We start from the raw sequence: 15,205 nt of genomic DNA, 5'->3' as shown, positions 1-15,205 counted from the left end.
CATATATTTTCTCAAATCTATTTTATATACTATTTCTAATGCCCAATCGTGTTAACCCTATTTAAATGTAATAATCATATTTACTTTTATGCATGTTTCAAATATCTTCTACTAAAAACAATTTTGCTTGAACTGATTAAGAGTTTTATTATTTTTATTTTATTTTAAATATTTAATAAAATTGTGCTTATAAGATTCGAACATGTTAGATTTTTTTTATCGGCAATAAAAAATAAATAAATAGGAACCACTTCAGGAGTGGTTCAACCCTTATACACGGTACACAGCTACCGATTCCTGCTTAAAATCTCCAAAACTAACTAAAACTTACCTTGTCCTTGCTACATTTAACACACTCAAGTGATTAAACTCATGCACAACATACGTTCTAAACACCAATCTGAAAAGGAAAACGAAGCTGACCTAAAATTTATAGAGACCCAAGACCAAACCTTTACTTGAACCAAAGAAAATATTTCAAACACATTCGTCACTCCTCTTTAAAAAATAATGATGTTATTCATGTGATTCCATATTTCCAAGATAATATATTATTGTATTGATGGAGTAATTGATATTTTTATCAATTAACTTAATTGATGGGATCTTTTAGGGTATTATTAGGTTAATTTTGTTTATATATATACCTAGAAAACAGTCAACTCTGCAGTTGGCAAAGAAGTGATCATAGCTAACAAGAAGCATGGGAGAGGTAGACACTGCTTTCATCCAAGAGCCGCTAAACAGAGCAAAGTTGTGTGTCATCGAAGCTGAAGAAATTCCTGTGATAGATCTCTCCCCAATAACCAACAAAGCAGTTGCAGATTCATCTTCCATTGAAGGCTTGGTGAAGGAGATAGGGTTTGCATGCAAGGAATGGGGTTTCTTCCAAGTAATCAACCATGGGGTGCCCCAGAGTCTGAGAGAAAACATTGAGAAAGCTTCGAGGATGTTCTTTGGTCAGAGTTTGGAGGAGAAGAGGAAGGTTAGCAGAAATGAGAGGAATGCGATGGGTTATTATGACACTGAGCACACCAAGAACGTTAGGGACTGGAAAGAAGTGTTTGATTCTGTGGCCAAAGACCCCACTTTGGTTCCTCTCACTACTGATGAAAACGATGATCGACTCACTCACTGGACTAATTCATCTCCTCAGTACCCTCCACACTTCAGGTGATTCATCTTCACTATGCAATCATTACTGATAGAATTTTAAAGAATAAACACCAGAAGAATATAACTACCAAAATTATTATAAATTTTAATGTAAAAAGTTTATACATCAGTTAAACAGAGGTTGAAATACAAAAAATGATCGCGAGAATTTTTTATTTTTTTCAAAAATTTTATGGTTTCTCATAGCTTTTTCTATCAAACACCTCCTCAAAATGAGGTGGTTGAACGAAAGAATAGATTTATCATGAAACAACTCCCACAGTTTTAATCCATGGAGAGGTTTCTCAACATTTTAGGGTGATGTTGTTCTTAGTGTGTTTTATTTCATTAATCGTTAAGGACGGATCGATCCCATAGGGAACAGTGAATTATCAAGTAAGATTAAACATAAAACAAAACAATAAAAAGTGTGTTGAAAGTAGTTGTGTTGGCGATGATCAATAAGAAAACAAACAAAGAATTGGTTGCTTCAACTGTGAAAAATAGATCAGATGGATTAAATCCTGTTTGGAGTCTTCCTCTGTGTCAGTGCTTGTAAATGGGAGTCCTACTTCAGAGTTTTACCCTAAGAGGGGTTTATGTCAAGGTGACCCTCTTGCGCTTTTTTTGTTTCTTATTGTGGCGGAAGGATTGGCAGGTGTTGTAAGGAAAGCTGTAGAGAAGAATCTGGTGGAGAGTCTGGAGGTTGGGGTACAAAATGTTAAGGTAAATATGCTTCAATATGCGGATGATACTTTGTTTCTTTGTGAAGCTAACTTTAAATATGTTTGCAATTTGAAAGTCATTCTGCACTGTTTTGAATTAGCCTCTGGTTTGAAGGTCAATTTTTCGAAGAGTAAAATTGGAGGGGTGAGGGTTGACCGCACTTTGATTCAGCAGTTTGCTGCAATCCTTCATTACGAAGTGATGAAAACCCCTTTCAAATACTTGGGGTTGCTTGTGGGGGGGAGCCACAAGCGAGTCTCGTTTTGGGACGAAGTGCTGAAAAGAATTAAGATTCGGTTGGGAAGATGGAAAGATAGATTTCTTTCGTTGGACGGGAGAGTTTGTCTCATTAAGTCGATTCTTTCTTCTATCCCGCTTTTATATTTATCTATGTATAAATTTCCTTCTGCTGAGCTAAAGAAGATTGAAAAAATTCGGAGAAGGTTTTTGTGGGGTTGGGGTTCAGAAGGAAGGAAAATATCGTGGGTTTTGTGGAAAAAAGGCTTGCGAGCCTTGAGAAGCTGGCGGTCTTGGTATTTTAAACTTAAGGCTTTTCAATGTGGCTCTACTGGGAAAGTGGATTTGGCGTCTGGAGACTGAGAAGGGTGGTTTGTGGAAGGAAATTCTCGACTCTAAATACAGAGGTTGGAGAATCTTGCAAGATCAAAGGAGTAATGCTAAGGATTCCAACTGGTGGAGGGATTTGAAGGTGTTTGGGGGATGGAGGAATGGGATAGAACCTTTGAGAACTGTTGTGAGTGGAGAGTGGGAAACGGGAAGGATATCTTGTTCTGAAAAGATGTTTGGGTGGGCAACGAAGATATGAAAAGTAAATTCCCAAGACTGTATTCCTTATGTGGTAATAAAGAAGGTAATTTAGAGTCTTGCAAGGAGTGTGTTAACAATAGTTGGGAGTGGAAGTTAGTGTGGAGGAGAGGTCTATTTGATTGGGAAAATAGTCAGGAAACCCAGCTATTACAAGAGGTGCTTGGAAATGCCCCGGTCTTGAGTATTGAAGATAGCCGGGTTTGGAAGGTAGGTAAGGATAGTGAATTTTCGGTAAAGTCTGCCTATGCTAAATTAAGAGGCCCCTACGAGGGAGATAATATGTTTGTATCCCTCTGGAAGTCTTATGCTTTGCCTTCAGCCCAGTTTACCGCTTGGAGGGTGTTATTTAATTCAGTTGCTACAAAAGTTAACTTGGAAAGGCGTGGGGTTTCGGTTGATAGCAACCTTTGTAGCTTTTGCAGGATGGAAGTGGAGTCGACAAATCATTTGTTTTTTTAATGCAGGATTGCTGGACTTGTCTGGAAACAGTGTTTTACATGGTTGGGGATTATGTCGGTTGATCATGTTGATCCAGTTTCTCACTTCTTGCAGTTTAATTTGTTAAATGCATCTGCCCAGGTTAAAGTAGTTTGGAGTAGCGTTTGGATTATAGTAGTAAATGAAATATGGAAGCATAGGAATAAGCATATTTTCCAAGGTGGAGTGATCAAACATTCATAAATGTTTACCTTAGCTCAATTAAAGGTTTGGTCTTGGGTAACATCTAAATCTGATTCTGCTTGTTTTACTTATTCTGAGTGGTGCATTGATCATATGGCTTGTATGTTTTCAATTAAGTGACCTTTTGCAAGGTTTATTCCTTTGGCTGGGGTGTTTATTGTTTTAAGGTTATAAGGATTAGGTAGGTTAGAAGGAGTTTTGAGGAACTGTTGTGTTATGATTATGTATAAGGGTTGAGCCACCCCTAAAGTGGTTCATATTAATTTATTTTTTCTTGCCGATAAAAAAAAGTTGAAAAAATAGGGATTAGGTTTCATTTGTCTCACTCTTACGTATTTTGATTAGCATGTTAACATTATGTTCTTTGACTGAAATTGATGCTCGTATAAAAGTCATTTATATCGATTCTTCGCATATTAAATTCTTAAGAATATTCCCTAAATATCGATCCCTTTGATATTATTACAACCTTAAAACTTGAGCCCTTTGAGAAGCCCAAGAAGATTATGGAAATGTTTAATCTCAATGAAGTACATTAATTGCATATTGCAATTAGTTTAAAGAAGTGAATAAAGAGGTTTGTTACAAAATAAATTATTGTTATTATCATGGTTGTCAAAAACTCATGAGTTAACTTGTTAACTCGTCTAAGCTAAGTTTCCACTCACCTTGAGCGAGTTGGCTCAAAATCAAACTCATTTTTGGAGCAAACTTGGTAAACTCATAATGAACTCAATGAACTTAGTTGAACTCGCAAGTCTTCAACCCTAGTTGGCGAGTTTACAGGTTTTTTCTTTAAACCTAAAATGACCCATTTCAAGACCCAAAATCATACAAAACCACCTTGTTCTCGTTAGGGTTCATTTGTGTTCTTTGTGGTGGTGCATCTCTGTTTTGATCGTGGTGTCAGCGTGTGCATCTTTGTTCCCATCGTGGTGGCATTGATGGTCACGTTATCTCTTTCATGGTTGTCTCTTTTCTAATTGTGGTGGTGCATCTTCGTCTACAATCTCTGTTCGTCGTGGTCGTGTCGTCCCGTGGCATGGTCATTTGGTGTGTCTTTGTTCTGTTTGAGTTTAGAGTTTGCTTGGCCAATAGAACATTGGGAATTTGGTGTTGCCCTTGCTACAAAGTATTTATCTGAAGCTTGGCTATGCATGTAAGAGAGAACATTAGGAGTGCACCTGCAAAGTTTTTTTTTTAATTGAAAATGCTGAGAGTTTTTTTTTCAATTGAATTCTTTTTTTAATTTTATAAAATTTCATTTTTTAAATTCATGTTTTTAAGTTGTGTTTGAGAGTGGATCAAATTCAACTGGGGCAACCCAATTGCATCCTCCTATATTAAAAGTATAAGTAAAACACTATGTTTCTTGGACCCAATTACATAATGTTTTGTAATATTTGTATGAACTTATTTATTTGGGATACTTTGAACTTATATAATTCTCATTCACTGTTAAATATAGTTATTTTTTAAAGTATTTTGATTAGTTACATTACTGAAATATTTTTTTCACACGAAGTAAACTCTTACGAGTTTACAAGTTTCCCACAAGTTTACACTCTCATGTTTGATAACCTTATTTATTAGTAAAAATTAGAATATGAAAAATTTTATGATGTGACAAAGTAGAAAATAACTTGTTATTAATATTATTATAAACCATGCAAAGAAGAAGAAATGATTTTTTTAATCAACAATGAATAAATATATAAAAAGAACATAAAGTACTTCAAGGTGTTCTGACCTTTATACTAAAGATAAACCGTCAATACCCACACTTAAAGCAATACAAATATGTATCTTCCTACCTCCATCCACACACAACCTCTCCTATAACTATATGTTGTTACATGTTTTAAAAATGCTATATAAAAGTATTCTTGATTCAATTAAATTATCAATGAGTTTCATTTTAGTTAAAAGAAAATTTCTATTTCTTTTTGTTTTTTTTTCTTGTAATTCACTATGTGAATATGAACATGGGTAGGAATATAATCAAAGAGTATGTTGAAGAGATGGAAAAGTTGTCCTTTAAGTTAATGGAGCTTATAGCTTTGAGCTTAGGTCTTGAAGCAAAGAGATTTGAAGAATATTTTATGAAAGATCAAACTAGCTTTATTCGTTTCAACTACTATCCTACATGCCCTAATCCTGAGCTAGCCCTTGGTGTTGGTCCACACAAGGACATTGGAGCCTTAACCATTCTTGCACAAGAGGAAGTTGCAGGACTAGAAGTCAAACACAAAGCAGATCAAGAGTGGATAAGAGTTCAACTCATCCCAAATGCTTACATTATCAACCTTGGTGATATTGTTCAGGTACTTATACTTCCTTCCCACTCCAAACAACCTTCTTTAATAAAACTACAAACACCATTTTAGCTGTTAATCTGTGAAATTTTTATAAGAGAACCAATACTCTCATCAATTTAACTGCTGCAATGCAACGATTTTAACAATAAATTAAAGACTAAGATTTTGCAATTTTTAGTCATTTTGAATTTAATTTTCATATAATATTTGTAAAGGATAAAAGTAGTTTAAAATGTGACTTTTAAAGTATTTCTTATCAAAGTTAATAAACTATGAGTTTTTTTTTTTATCAAACTAGGATAATTTTATACATTAATTATTAAATTGTATAAAATTTTAAAAAAATTAATGAAATAGGTCATGTCACATTCACACCATTTCAGTGTAATTAGATTTCAACTAAAGTCATATCAAAGTGATAAGGTGACACGATTTTAGTTGAAATCTAATTATAAATTGTGTTACATTGACACGATTTCAATTCAAATACATGTTATATCACATTGACACGATTTCTTCACACTGAAGTTGGTATACAATTTCAGTTCAAATACATGATGTGTCATATCGACACAACTTCTTCACACTGAAATCGTACCAACTTGGCATTACTCACTCATTTCAATAATTTTCTAAATTTTACCCATTTTAATAATTAACCTATGAAATTATCTTTTTTTATTTTTGGTAAAAAAACTATAATTGATGATAAGAATTTGTTATTGAAAATGTTATTTAATTAAATTATTATTTGATGGTGGATAGAAATTTTGGGGTTGTTGTTTGTGCAGGTTTGGAGTAATGATGCATATGAGAGTCCAGAGCATAGAGTGGTGGTAAACTCTGAGAAAGAAAGATTTTCCATTCCATTCTTCTTCTTCCCTGCGCAGGAAACTGAGGTGAAGCCATTGGAGGAGCTCATAAATGACCAAAACCCTTCCAAATATAGGCCTTACAAATGGGGCAAGTTTCTTGTCCACAGATTCAACACCAATTTCAAGAAAAGAAAGGAAGATAACATTCAAATATATCAGTTCAAGATAAAATGATAGCATATTAGCAACACCATTTATCTTATGCATGTAAATTCTGAATCCAAAACACAGTTTCTGAAGTGAATGACAGTGATTGAATTTGCTGCTAAATTTCCTAGTGTGCTGTAATATTATTGAATAAAGGAATGAAGCAGCAATTTTCAAGATTATGTATATATATAATGTTATAGTTTAATGTTTTTCTCCTTGAGTTTAGTTTGCTTAGACTTGTGTTCATTATAAATTATTCTTTTCTTTCATGCAAAAATATAAAAATGGAAAACTTTTCTTTCACAATTCTTTATAATAATATAATAATATTTTAAATTAAAAGATAAAATAAAAATAATTAAAATATTATTTTATTAGAATGTTAGGTGTATGTTTTCTACTGTATTTTTTGGTTTTCCTAGTTCAATTACTCACTATCCTATTAGGTTTTGATGGACTAATTAATAAAATCATTATAATATATTTAAGTCCACTTAATTAGCAAGGCATATTCCCTAACAAATCCATTTCACCGTTTTTATAATTCATTCATCCTTATAGAGAGTTTGGAATTTGAATTAAAAAAAATAAAAATAAAAGTAAAGAAAGTTCTGAATTTTTATAGGAATATATTTTTTTTACTTTTTTTAATGAAGGTTTGAAATTTTCACTTTCTTTTCCATATTTTAATAAATCGTATATAAATACTAATTCAATTTTATACATATTTCTACATAACATAAATGTAAGTTTTCCCACATTAACACTCACTTCACAACTTCAATTAAGATTGTGATTTCTTAACTTTTGTGGTACCTTCTGAATTTAATGAGTATCTGATTTCACTTTAAATATATAAATCAAATTTCAGTTTGAATTAACTATTGTGTAAATATATTTGATACAATACCTTAAACTCCAAAGCAATAAACCATAACACTTTCCATAATTGAAGTTAACTACATATAAGCTACTAGCTATTCTTCTCCACACCTATTGATAAAAAATTAACTAGAAGATTACAACCCTTATAAGGTAAGTATTAATATCTTATGCTGCATCCATTGCTCCATCCAAGAATCCTATATTGCATTTCAAGGCTTATCACTTTGAAAATAAAACACCACTTTATTAGGGATCATGTCCAAAATAGGATAGTTTGTACTCATAGATGATCAACTTGCTCACATTTTTATTAAATTTCGTTGAAGAAAGATTTACTAGTTTGAGAATATTATTGGGCATGTCATTTGTTGAAGAGTAATTAATTAAAGTGTGTAAAGCATCATATATATTCATATATATTGTAGGAAAAAATATGAGACTAAGCTCACTGGTGCATAAAAGGTCAATGGCAATAGTTTTTTTAACAATTAGACAACAGTTTCGAAATTATTGTCTATCAGCATGTAGTCTATTCTATTTCAGTATAGACGACGGTTCTAGAATCTCCGTTTATAATTCACATCTAAATTACGGTTCTTTCACAACCACAATGGTATAACGAAAATAAATATGAGTATATAGAGTGTTAGAAAGAGTATAGACGACAGTTATGGCCATAACTGTCGTTTATACTCTTTCCTGGCACTGCTCAAAAAGTGTGCATGATCGAGGTATAGACGACAGTTATGACCATAATCGTCGTCTATTATGGACATTTTTTTTAGTTCATTCTGTTTTATACGTTTTTCCTTCTTAATTAACCTGTTTATTTAAATCCAACCAACCAGATACATAAATTCAGTCACATTCATTCAAAGAAGCAAATTATATATATATATATATATATATATATATATATATATATATGTTGATAAAATGTATTGCAAACACTATAATGCATATTCCTATCGATCCAATTCCTATGGTATGCATGTTGAAGTATGGAGTTTCTTACACTCAATTTTGAATACAGTTTAGATGAGTAAAGTTGATTTCCTATAGTTTTCCATATATAAGTTTATGAGTTTGATGAATGGAAATATATATTGAGTTTAAGAAAATTATGGCTATATTGATAATTTTCAATTTGTTTGAAAGTTGTATTTGTTAAACTAGTTTTGGGTAAAAATTTGAAAACACATTGGGTTTTGTTTATGAAGTTGATTTTTTAATAATTTTGCTCAAATAAAAATAGAGCAGAAATTCAACCTTTACTCTTGACCTTTTCTCGCTCAAGCGAAAGATTTTTCACTCACACGAAGGATTTTTCGTTCAAGTGAAAATAAAGATGAAACTTAATCTTTGCTTTCGTTCCTATTTTCACTCACACGGAGGATTTTTTGCAAAAGCCAAAGATTTTTCAATCAAGCAAAATGAGAGTAAACTCAACCCTTGCTCTTGACTAGATTTTTACTCAAACAAATAAATTTTCACTCAAGCAATCTTTTTTCGTGTTTTCTTTTGTTCTTTTAATGGATTTGATGTGAATGATAAACAGAAAATGTAAATAAAATGTTAATTTGTATATTTAATTGATTTGTGGTTTTGTTTAAAAGAGTTAAGTTATATGAAAATAGTTGTTACAAATAATAAAAATTGTATAAATTTGGGATCACAAATATGAGATGATATGTGAACCATTATTTGATTTGTATAAAGTAAAGACACCAATGTTGTAACAAAGATCCCCTGTTTCATTGATAATTTAAGTCACATAAACTAATAAATCAAATGGTGAGAAATTAAGGGGAGAGTTAATGCATATGTGTAGATGCATGACTTTGGTTGTAAAAGCCTACTTTGATCCATTACGCTTGAGTTCGCTTCTTAACCTAAGTCTTAAAATAGATAAGACATTAGAATGTGGTAGAACAGACTAAATACAAGTATTCTAAAAGACGTTAGTTATATTCAATTTATTGAATATTCTTTTATGTATAGATTCACGTGTGATATATTTAGTATATTTGTATTTGATGAAATTGAATTGTTTTTTTCTTACTAATCAATATATTTTCTTTTATATATATTTTTCTCATGTTAAAAATCTATTTTAATAGTTTACTGTTGTATTTATTGTTTGTGTGATGATTTGTTAATTATGATTGTATCTTGTACACAAATAATAGATAGCTACAAGTGAAAGAGTAACATCTAAAAGAGTATCATGTACACAAATAAATATATATATATATATATAGCATAATACAAAATTTAATTAGTAATTATAAAACAAACAGTCACACTTTTGGCATTCCCCACTTGATTGTTGAGTGCATATAGAAGTGCCCAAACCCACAGTTTTAACATTACTGCTACGCAACTACCTCCTGTTTTACAATACAACATACCCATTCGTTTCATTTGCTACAGAAATGCATCAGTTTTTAAATATCATTTTTTATTTTACTGAAATCTTTTAAGTAATTTTAAAAAATATATTAATTGAGATTTTATTTGTTATAATTTCTTATGCTTATATCAAGTTTCAAAAAACAAAAATAACTAGAGAATTTTTTCTAAAGAAATTAGTATAAATGAATACCACACTATACAAATCAGTATAAATGAATTTGTTTTCTTTCATCTAAGAATTAGAAGCGAAGCTTCTTCCTTCACCAACTCCTTCCAAAATTAGCAAAATGTGCCTTCTTTTCTTATGCCACCTTTTTTTTCCCACAAAACATTCTATTCTATTATATTCATACCAATTAATATTTTGAACACTGAATGCTCAAGTTGTTGTAATCATACAAAGTACTTGAGTTTCACTCATCTTGTTTCATGGCCAACCTCAACATGCTCCTCGGACTCTTGTCTGTGTTCCTGTTCCTTCTGATCCCAGTTTCATCTCAGCCTAACCAGATCTTCTATGCTGGATTCAAGGGTGTGGATAGCAACAACATGACCCTTGATGGTGTAGCAGAAATAGAGCCAAGTGGGGTGCTGAAACTCACAAATGATTCAAGTAAGGTGATGGGTCATGCTTTTTATCCAACTGCTCTTCGGTTCAAGAACTCTAGTGATGGTAAAGCTTTCTCCTTTTCTGTCTCTTTTGCTTTGGTTATTGTTCCTGAGTTTCCAAAGCTAGGAGGGCATGGCCTTGCTTTTACAATTGCAAGTTCTAAGGATCTGAAGGCTCTTCCAAGCCAATATCTTGGTCTTCTTAACTCAACTGACATAGGGAACTTCTCCAACCACCTTTTTGCTGTTGAGTTTGACACAGCCCAAGATTTTGAGTTTGGGGACATCAATGATAACCATGTTGGAATTGACATCGATAGCTTGGTATCCAATGCTTCTGCACCTGCTGGTTACTACACTGGGGATCATGATTCTGACAAACAGAATCTCACTCTCAAAAGTGGGCAACCTATTTTGGTTTGGGTTGATTATGATTCTGCTCAAAGTGTTGTTAATGTCACAATTTCTGCATCTTCTACCAAACCCACAAGACCACTCTTGTCCTTTCCTGTGGATCTTTCACCGATTCTTGAGGATTCCATGTATGTAGGATTCTCTGCATCAACAGGTTTGCTTGCTAGCTCCCATTACATCTTGGGTTGGAGCTTCAAAATCAATGGGCCAGCTCCACCCCTTGATCTCTCTTCCCTCCCACAGCTTCCAGGGCCAAAGAGGAAACACACATCTTTGATAATTGGGGTTTCAGTCTCTGGTGTTGTTCTTGCCTTGTTTGCTGTCTTACTCGGCTTCTACATGTACAGAAGGTACAAGAATGCTGATGTTATAGAAGCTTGGGAGCTTGAGATTGGGCCACACAGGTACTCCTACCAAGAGCTCAAGAAAGCAACAAAAGGTTTCAAGGACAAAGAGCTGCTTGGACAAGGTGGATTTGGGAGTGTCTACAAAGGAACATTGCCAAATTCCAATACCCAAGTTGCTGTTAAGAGAATATCACATGACTCCAAACAAGGCCTGAGGGAATTTGTATCTGAAATAGCCAGCATAGGCAGGCTTCGCCACAGGAATCTGGTTCAGCTGCTGGGGTGGTGTCGCCTCCGCGGTGACCTCCTCCTTGTGTATGATTTCATGGCTAATGGGAGCTTAGACAAGTACCTGTTTGATGAACCAGAAAGAATCCTGAGTTGGGAGCAAAGGTTTAAGGTAATCAAGGATGTTGCTTCTGCCCTTTTGTATCTGCATGAGGGCTATGAGCAGGTGGTGATACATAGGGATGTGAAGGCTAGCAATGTGCTGCTAGATGGTGAACTCAATGGAAGACTAGGAGATTTTGGATTAGCAAGGTTGTATGAACATGGGGCTAACCCAAGTACCACAAGGGTGGTGGGGACCTTAGGCTATTTGGCTCCCGAGGTGCCTAGGACAGGGAAGGCTACTCCTGGCTCAGATGTTTTTGCATTTGGTGCACTTTTACTGGAGGTGGCATCTGGGCTCAGGCCACTTGATCCAAAGGCAATGCCAGAAGATTTAGTTTTGGTTGATTGTGTGTGGAACAAGTACAAGCAAGGGAGAATACTTGATGTGGTGGACCCTAGACTAAATGGTGATTTTAATGAAAGAGAGGTGCTCATGGTGTTGAAATTGGGGCTTCTGTGTTCAAATGGTTCTGCCACTGCTAGGCCTAGCATGAGACAGGTGGTGAGGTTTTTGGAGGGAGAAGTTGGTGTGCCAGATGAGTTGAGTAGGCCAGGAGAGACATGTTCTCAGGAGGGTTTTGATGAATTCTTGCACTTACTTGAATCTTCTTCCTTTGATCAGATGAGCAGAAGCTCCTATGATAGAAGTAGATACATGGGGAGTAGTTGTCCTTCTTTTACTGATACATCTCTTTTTACTCCCCATGGTAAAGGAGAAACAATTTGATCATCTACACTGTACTTAGAGATGTACTTTATGTACTTTACATGTTTGTTTATTTTATCATCCCTTCATCTCTCACAATTGTAGAGAAAAAGTTCTTGCCATGATGAATGAGATAATGACATCCATTTTCTGCTTCTGTGTTTTGTTCTTGTGCATAAGAATCGAAGAAACAATAACCTTTTTGGGAACAAGAGATACATGAGTTTGTTAGTTAGATAGAAGTTATTAGTTTGTTAGTTAATTATTGACAGATTGGTTAGCTTATAACCCTATTATTTTTATATCATTATATATATATATATGAATTAAATCAATACAAAGAAAAATATGTTATTTTCACAACTATATAATAAAAAGATATCAGTTTACACATAATATAATTTTAAAATAGTTCATTTCAACAAAATATTATTTCTTTCTTTTCGATTATAGTGAGGTGCAGAATTGTCAACATATCAACACTCTTATGTAAAATTTTTTTGGCTAATTTGGAATCTTTGTTATGACTGGTTAGGAGTAAGATCGGTCGATTTAATGGATCTTGTGTCTCATTTTGAACATTTCAAGATTCTGAATGCATTCACTTCAGTTAATCTTATTATGGACAACATGTGGATTGCATTGGTTAACGAGATTTGGAGGCACATGAATAATTATTTATTTAAAGATAGAGTGGTTGATCATACTAAAGTGTTCTCTCTAGCACAGATTAAAGTTTGGTCCGGGATCTCATCAAAGATACCGTCAACTAATTTCTGATTCTCTAATTGATGTTTATAATCCTTGATATGCATGCATTCAATTTAGTTTTTTATAAGAGTTAATTCTTGTTATTTTTTTATTATTATTGATACAAAACTTCATACCTAACGATATTTTTGTTGAAATACATAGAACATAACTATTATATACTTTATACAAATTTAAATATTAAGTAAAAAATATTTTGATTTTCTAGAGAATAAATTAACATTGATTTCGGTAAAGAAAAATTACATTTATTTATTTCTTCTTTGGTCAAAGTCAAACCATTTGTAAAGCATTAAAACACGCGTTCTGTTATTTCCAAATGTGTTTCCAAGTTCTATTATTTCCAAATATATTTTCACACAGTTTGAATTTATAAATAAAAACATTATCTTCATATAAATGGTAATCTTGTTATTGAAAAGAATTACTTAAAAATTGAAAAAAAAAGAAGTAACGTTTCAAATTTAAATAATTGTATATGTAGAATGTATACTAAAATAATATTTTTTATTTATAAATAATTATTTTTAAAAGTCAAAACTTAAAAACTGGTAAATACCAATTATAGAAGACTTGAAGTAAATACCATTGATTTCCATAAACCGTGTTCAAGTCAAATAAACAAGACTTTTTGAAGTCTAAATTGTCGGAAAAAATTCAACTTATCTTCCACTTTCAAAGGGAAAAAGACTTTAAGAATGGAGATATTTTGGGTGATTTTTTTTTATATCTTTCTTTCCCTTTTGATCAGTTCAAGATTAGTATATTTTATTTTTGCGAAATTAAATCTATTTAAAAAAAAATATATATTAATTTATATTTTATTTAAGATAAATAACGATTTTTTAATTCATAAATAAATAATAATTTAGTTTTTTGGATAATAAAATTTTAATTTATTTCTTGAATATGTGAAAAATGTGACTGTTATATTCTTTCATTAAGTTTTTTAAGATTATTTATTAAGTTTCTAGAGATAAACTTAGATAAAAATAAATCTAAAATAAATTTACGTAATAAAATATTAATGTAAATAAATTTAATTTAAAAAAAACAAATTTAAATAAATTACATAAAATATTTTATAAAATTAAACTTTTTTAAAAAAAAAACTTCAATTCAAAAGTCTAAAAGAACATATATGTTAAATCTAAAATTGGCGAAGAGTCAAAAGCTTGACCTGATGAGTTGAAGACATGTAATCTAAGTTGTCGGATATTCGAACGGTCTCAATGGTGTTCGTATCATAACAAATGGGTAAGAGCATTAATCCTCATTAGGGATTGTAAAACATGGTTAAGCAGTCATTGGGTCTAGGGAAACCCTAAATTGAACCACTAAAGTGACTTTCACTTACTTGAACGTCGAAGTATCTTTACAGGTACTCCACCTCTCGGACATGACAAGAGCGATTCGATAGGGGATATTCGGTCTAGTTTAAATTGTAAGAACAATATTCATATATAAAATTAAATTCTAAACAATTATTCCATCGTTAATATTTTTTTCATTAATAACTTTATTTTGATTACTTTAATTTTTTTTTATACCAGCCGTAGTAGGTCACAAAACAAAAAAAATCCAATTATAATTGTTTACTAAAACAAACCTTAAATGTTTACATTAGTTTTTCAACGCCTTTATTTTATTTTTAATATAAAACATATTTATAAGATTATAAATTTAGAAATATACTCAAAGAACGCTATTACTGTTATTTACATTTCTTCAAGAACGTTCTTTCAGATTTATAAGTTTTTGTTTCAAGAACGTTATTTGAAGTATATAATTTCTTGTTTAAAAAGTTATTTTAACAATTTATTATTTTCTCTCGTTGTTATGATTAATTTTTTGTTTACAGTGTTTATTTTTTTATTGTTATCATTAAGTTTCCTCATATAACTTCTCAACATTTCTTACTTTTAATTTACA

The 15,205-nt window shown here is 32.0% G+C and overlaps 2 protein-coding genes across 2 annotated transcripts; both read left to right on the top strand.

The window, feature by feature from the left end:
* The first annotated feature begins 461 nt into the window (after positions 1 to 461).
* LOC137818525 (fe(II)/2-oxoglutarate-dependent dioxygenase 4) lies at positions 462 to 6,967 on the top strand. Its single transcript, XM_068621996.1, has 3 exons — positions 462 to 1,173; positions 5,384 to 5,714; positions 6,500 to 6,967. The coding sequence occupies exons 1-3, from the start codon at positions 704 to 706 to the stop codon at positions 6,755 to 6,757; spliced, it is 1,059 nt and encodes a 352-aa protein (XP_068478097.1). The 5' UTR covers positions 462 to 703; the 3' UTR covers positions 6,758 to 6,967.
* A 3,313-nt stretch (positions 6,968 to 10,280) lies between these two features.
* On the top strand, positions 10,281 to 12,659 carry LOC137819269 (L-type lectin-domain containing receptor kinase S.4). The gene has a single exon (XM_068623066.2). It carries the CDS (start codon positions 10,463 to 10,465, stop codon positions 12,521 to 12,523), a length of 2,061 nt encoding a protein of 686 aa, XP_068479167.1. The 5' UTR covers positions 10,281 to 10,462; the 3' UTR covers positions 12,524 to 12,659.
* The last annotated feature ends 2,546 nt before the right edge of the window (positions 12,660 to 15,205 follow it).

The sequence above is a fragment of the Phaseolus vulgaris genome, chromosome 10, assembly GCF_051622355.1.
Source record: "Phaseolus vulgaris cultivar YP4 chromosome 10, ASM5162235v1, whole genome shotgun sequence".
Taxonomy (NCBI): domain Eukaryota; kingdom Viridiplantae; phylum Streptophyta; class Magnoliopsida; order Fabales; family Fabaceae; genus Phaseolus; species Phaseolus vulgaris.
The sequence above is the reverse complement of the archived record's forward strand: the minus strand, read 5'-3'. Positions and strand labels throughout refer to the sequence as shown.

Coding starts and splice junctions, on each gene's coding strand:
- LOC137818525 (XM_068621996.1), top strand. CDS start 704: ATGGGAGAGGTAGACACTGCTTTCATCCAAGAGCCGCTAAACAGAGCA. Junction 1,174..5,383: donor CAGTACCCTCCACACTTCAG/GTGATTCATCTT, acceptor GAACATGGGTAG/GAATATAATCAAAGAGTATG. Junction 5,715..6,499: donor ACCTTGGTGATATTGTTCAG/GTACTTATACTT, acceptor TTGTTTGTGCAG/GTTTGGAGTAATGATGCATA.
- LOC137819269 (XM_068623066.2), top strand. CDS start 10,463: ATGGCCAACCTCAACATGCTCCTCGGACTCTTGTCTGTGTTCCTGTTC.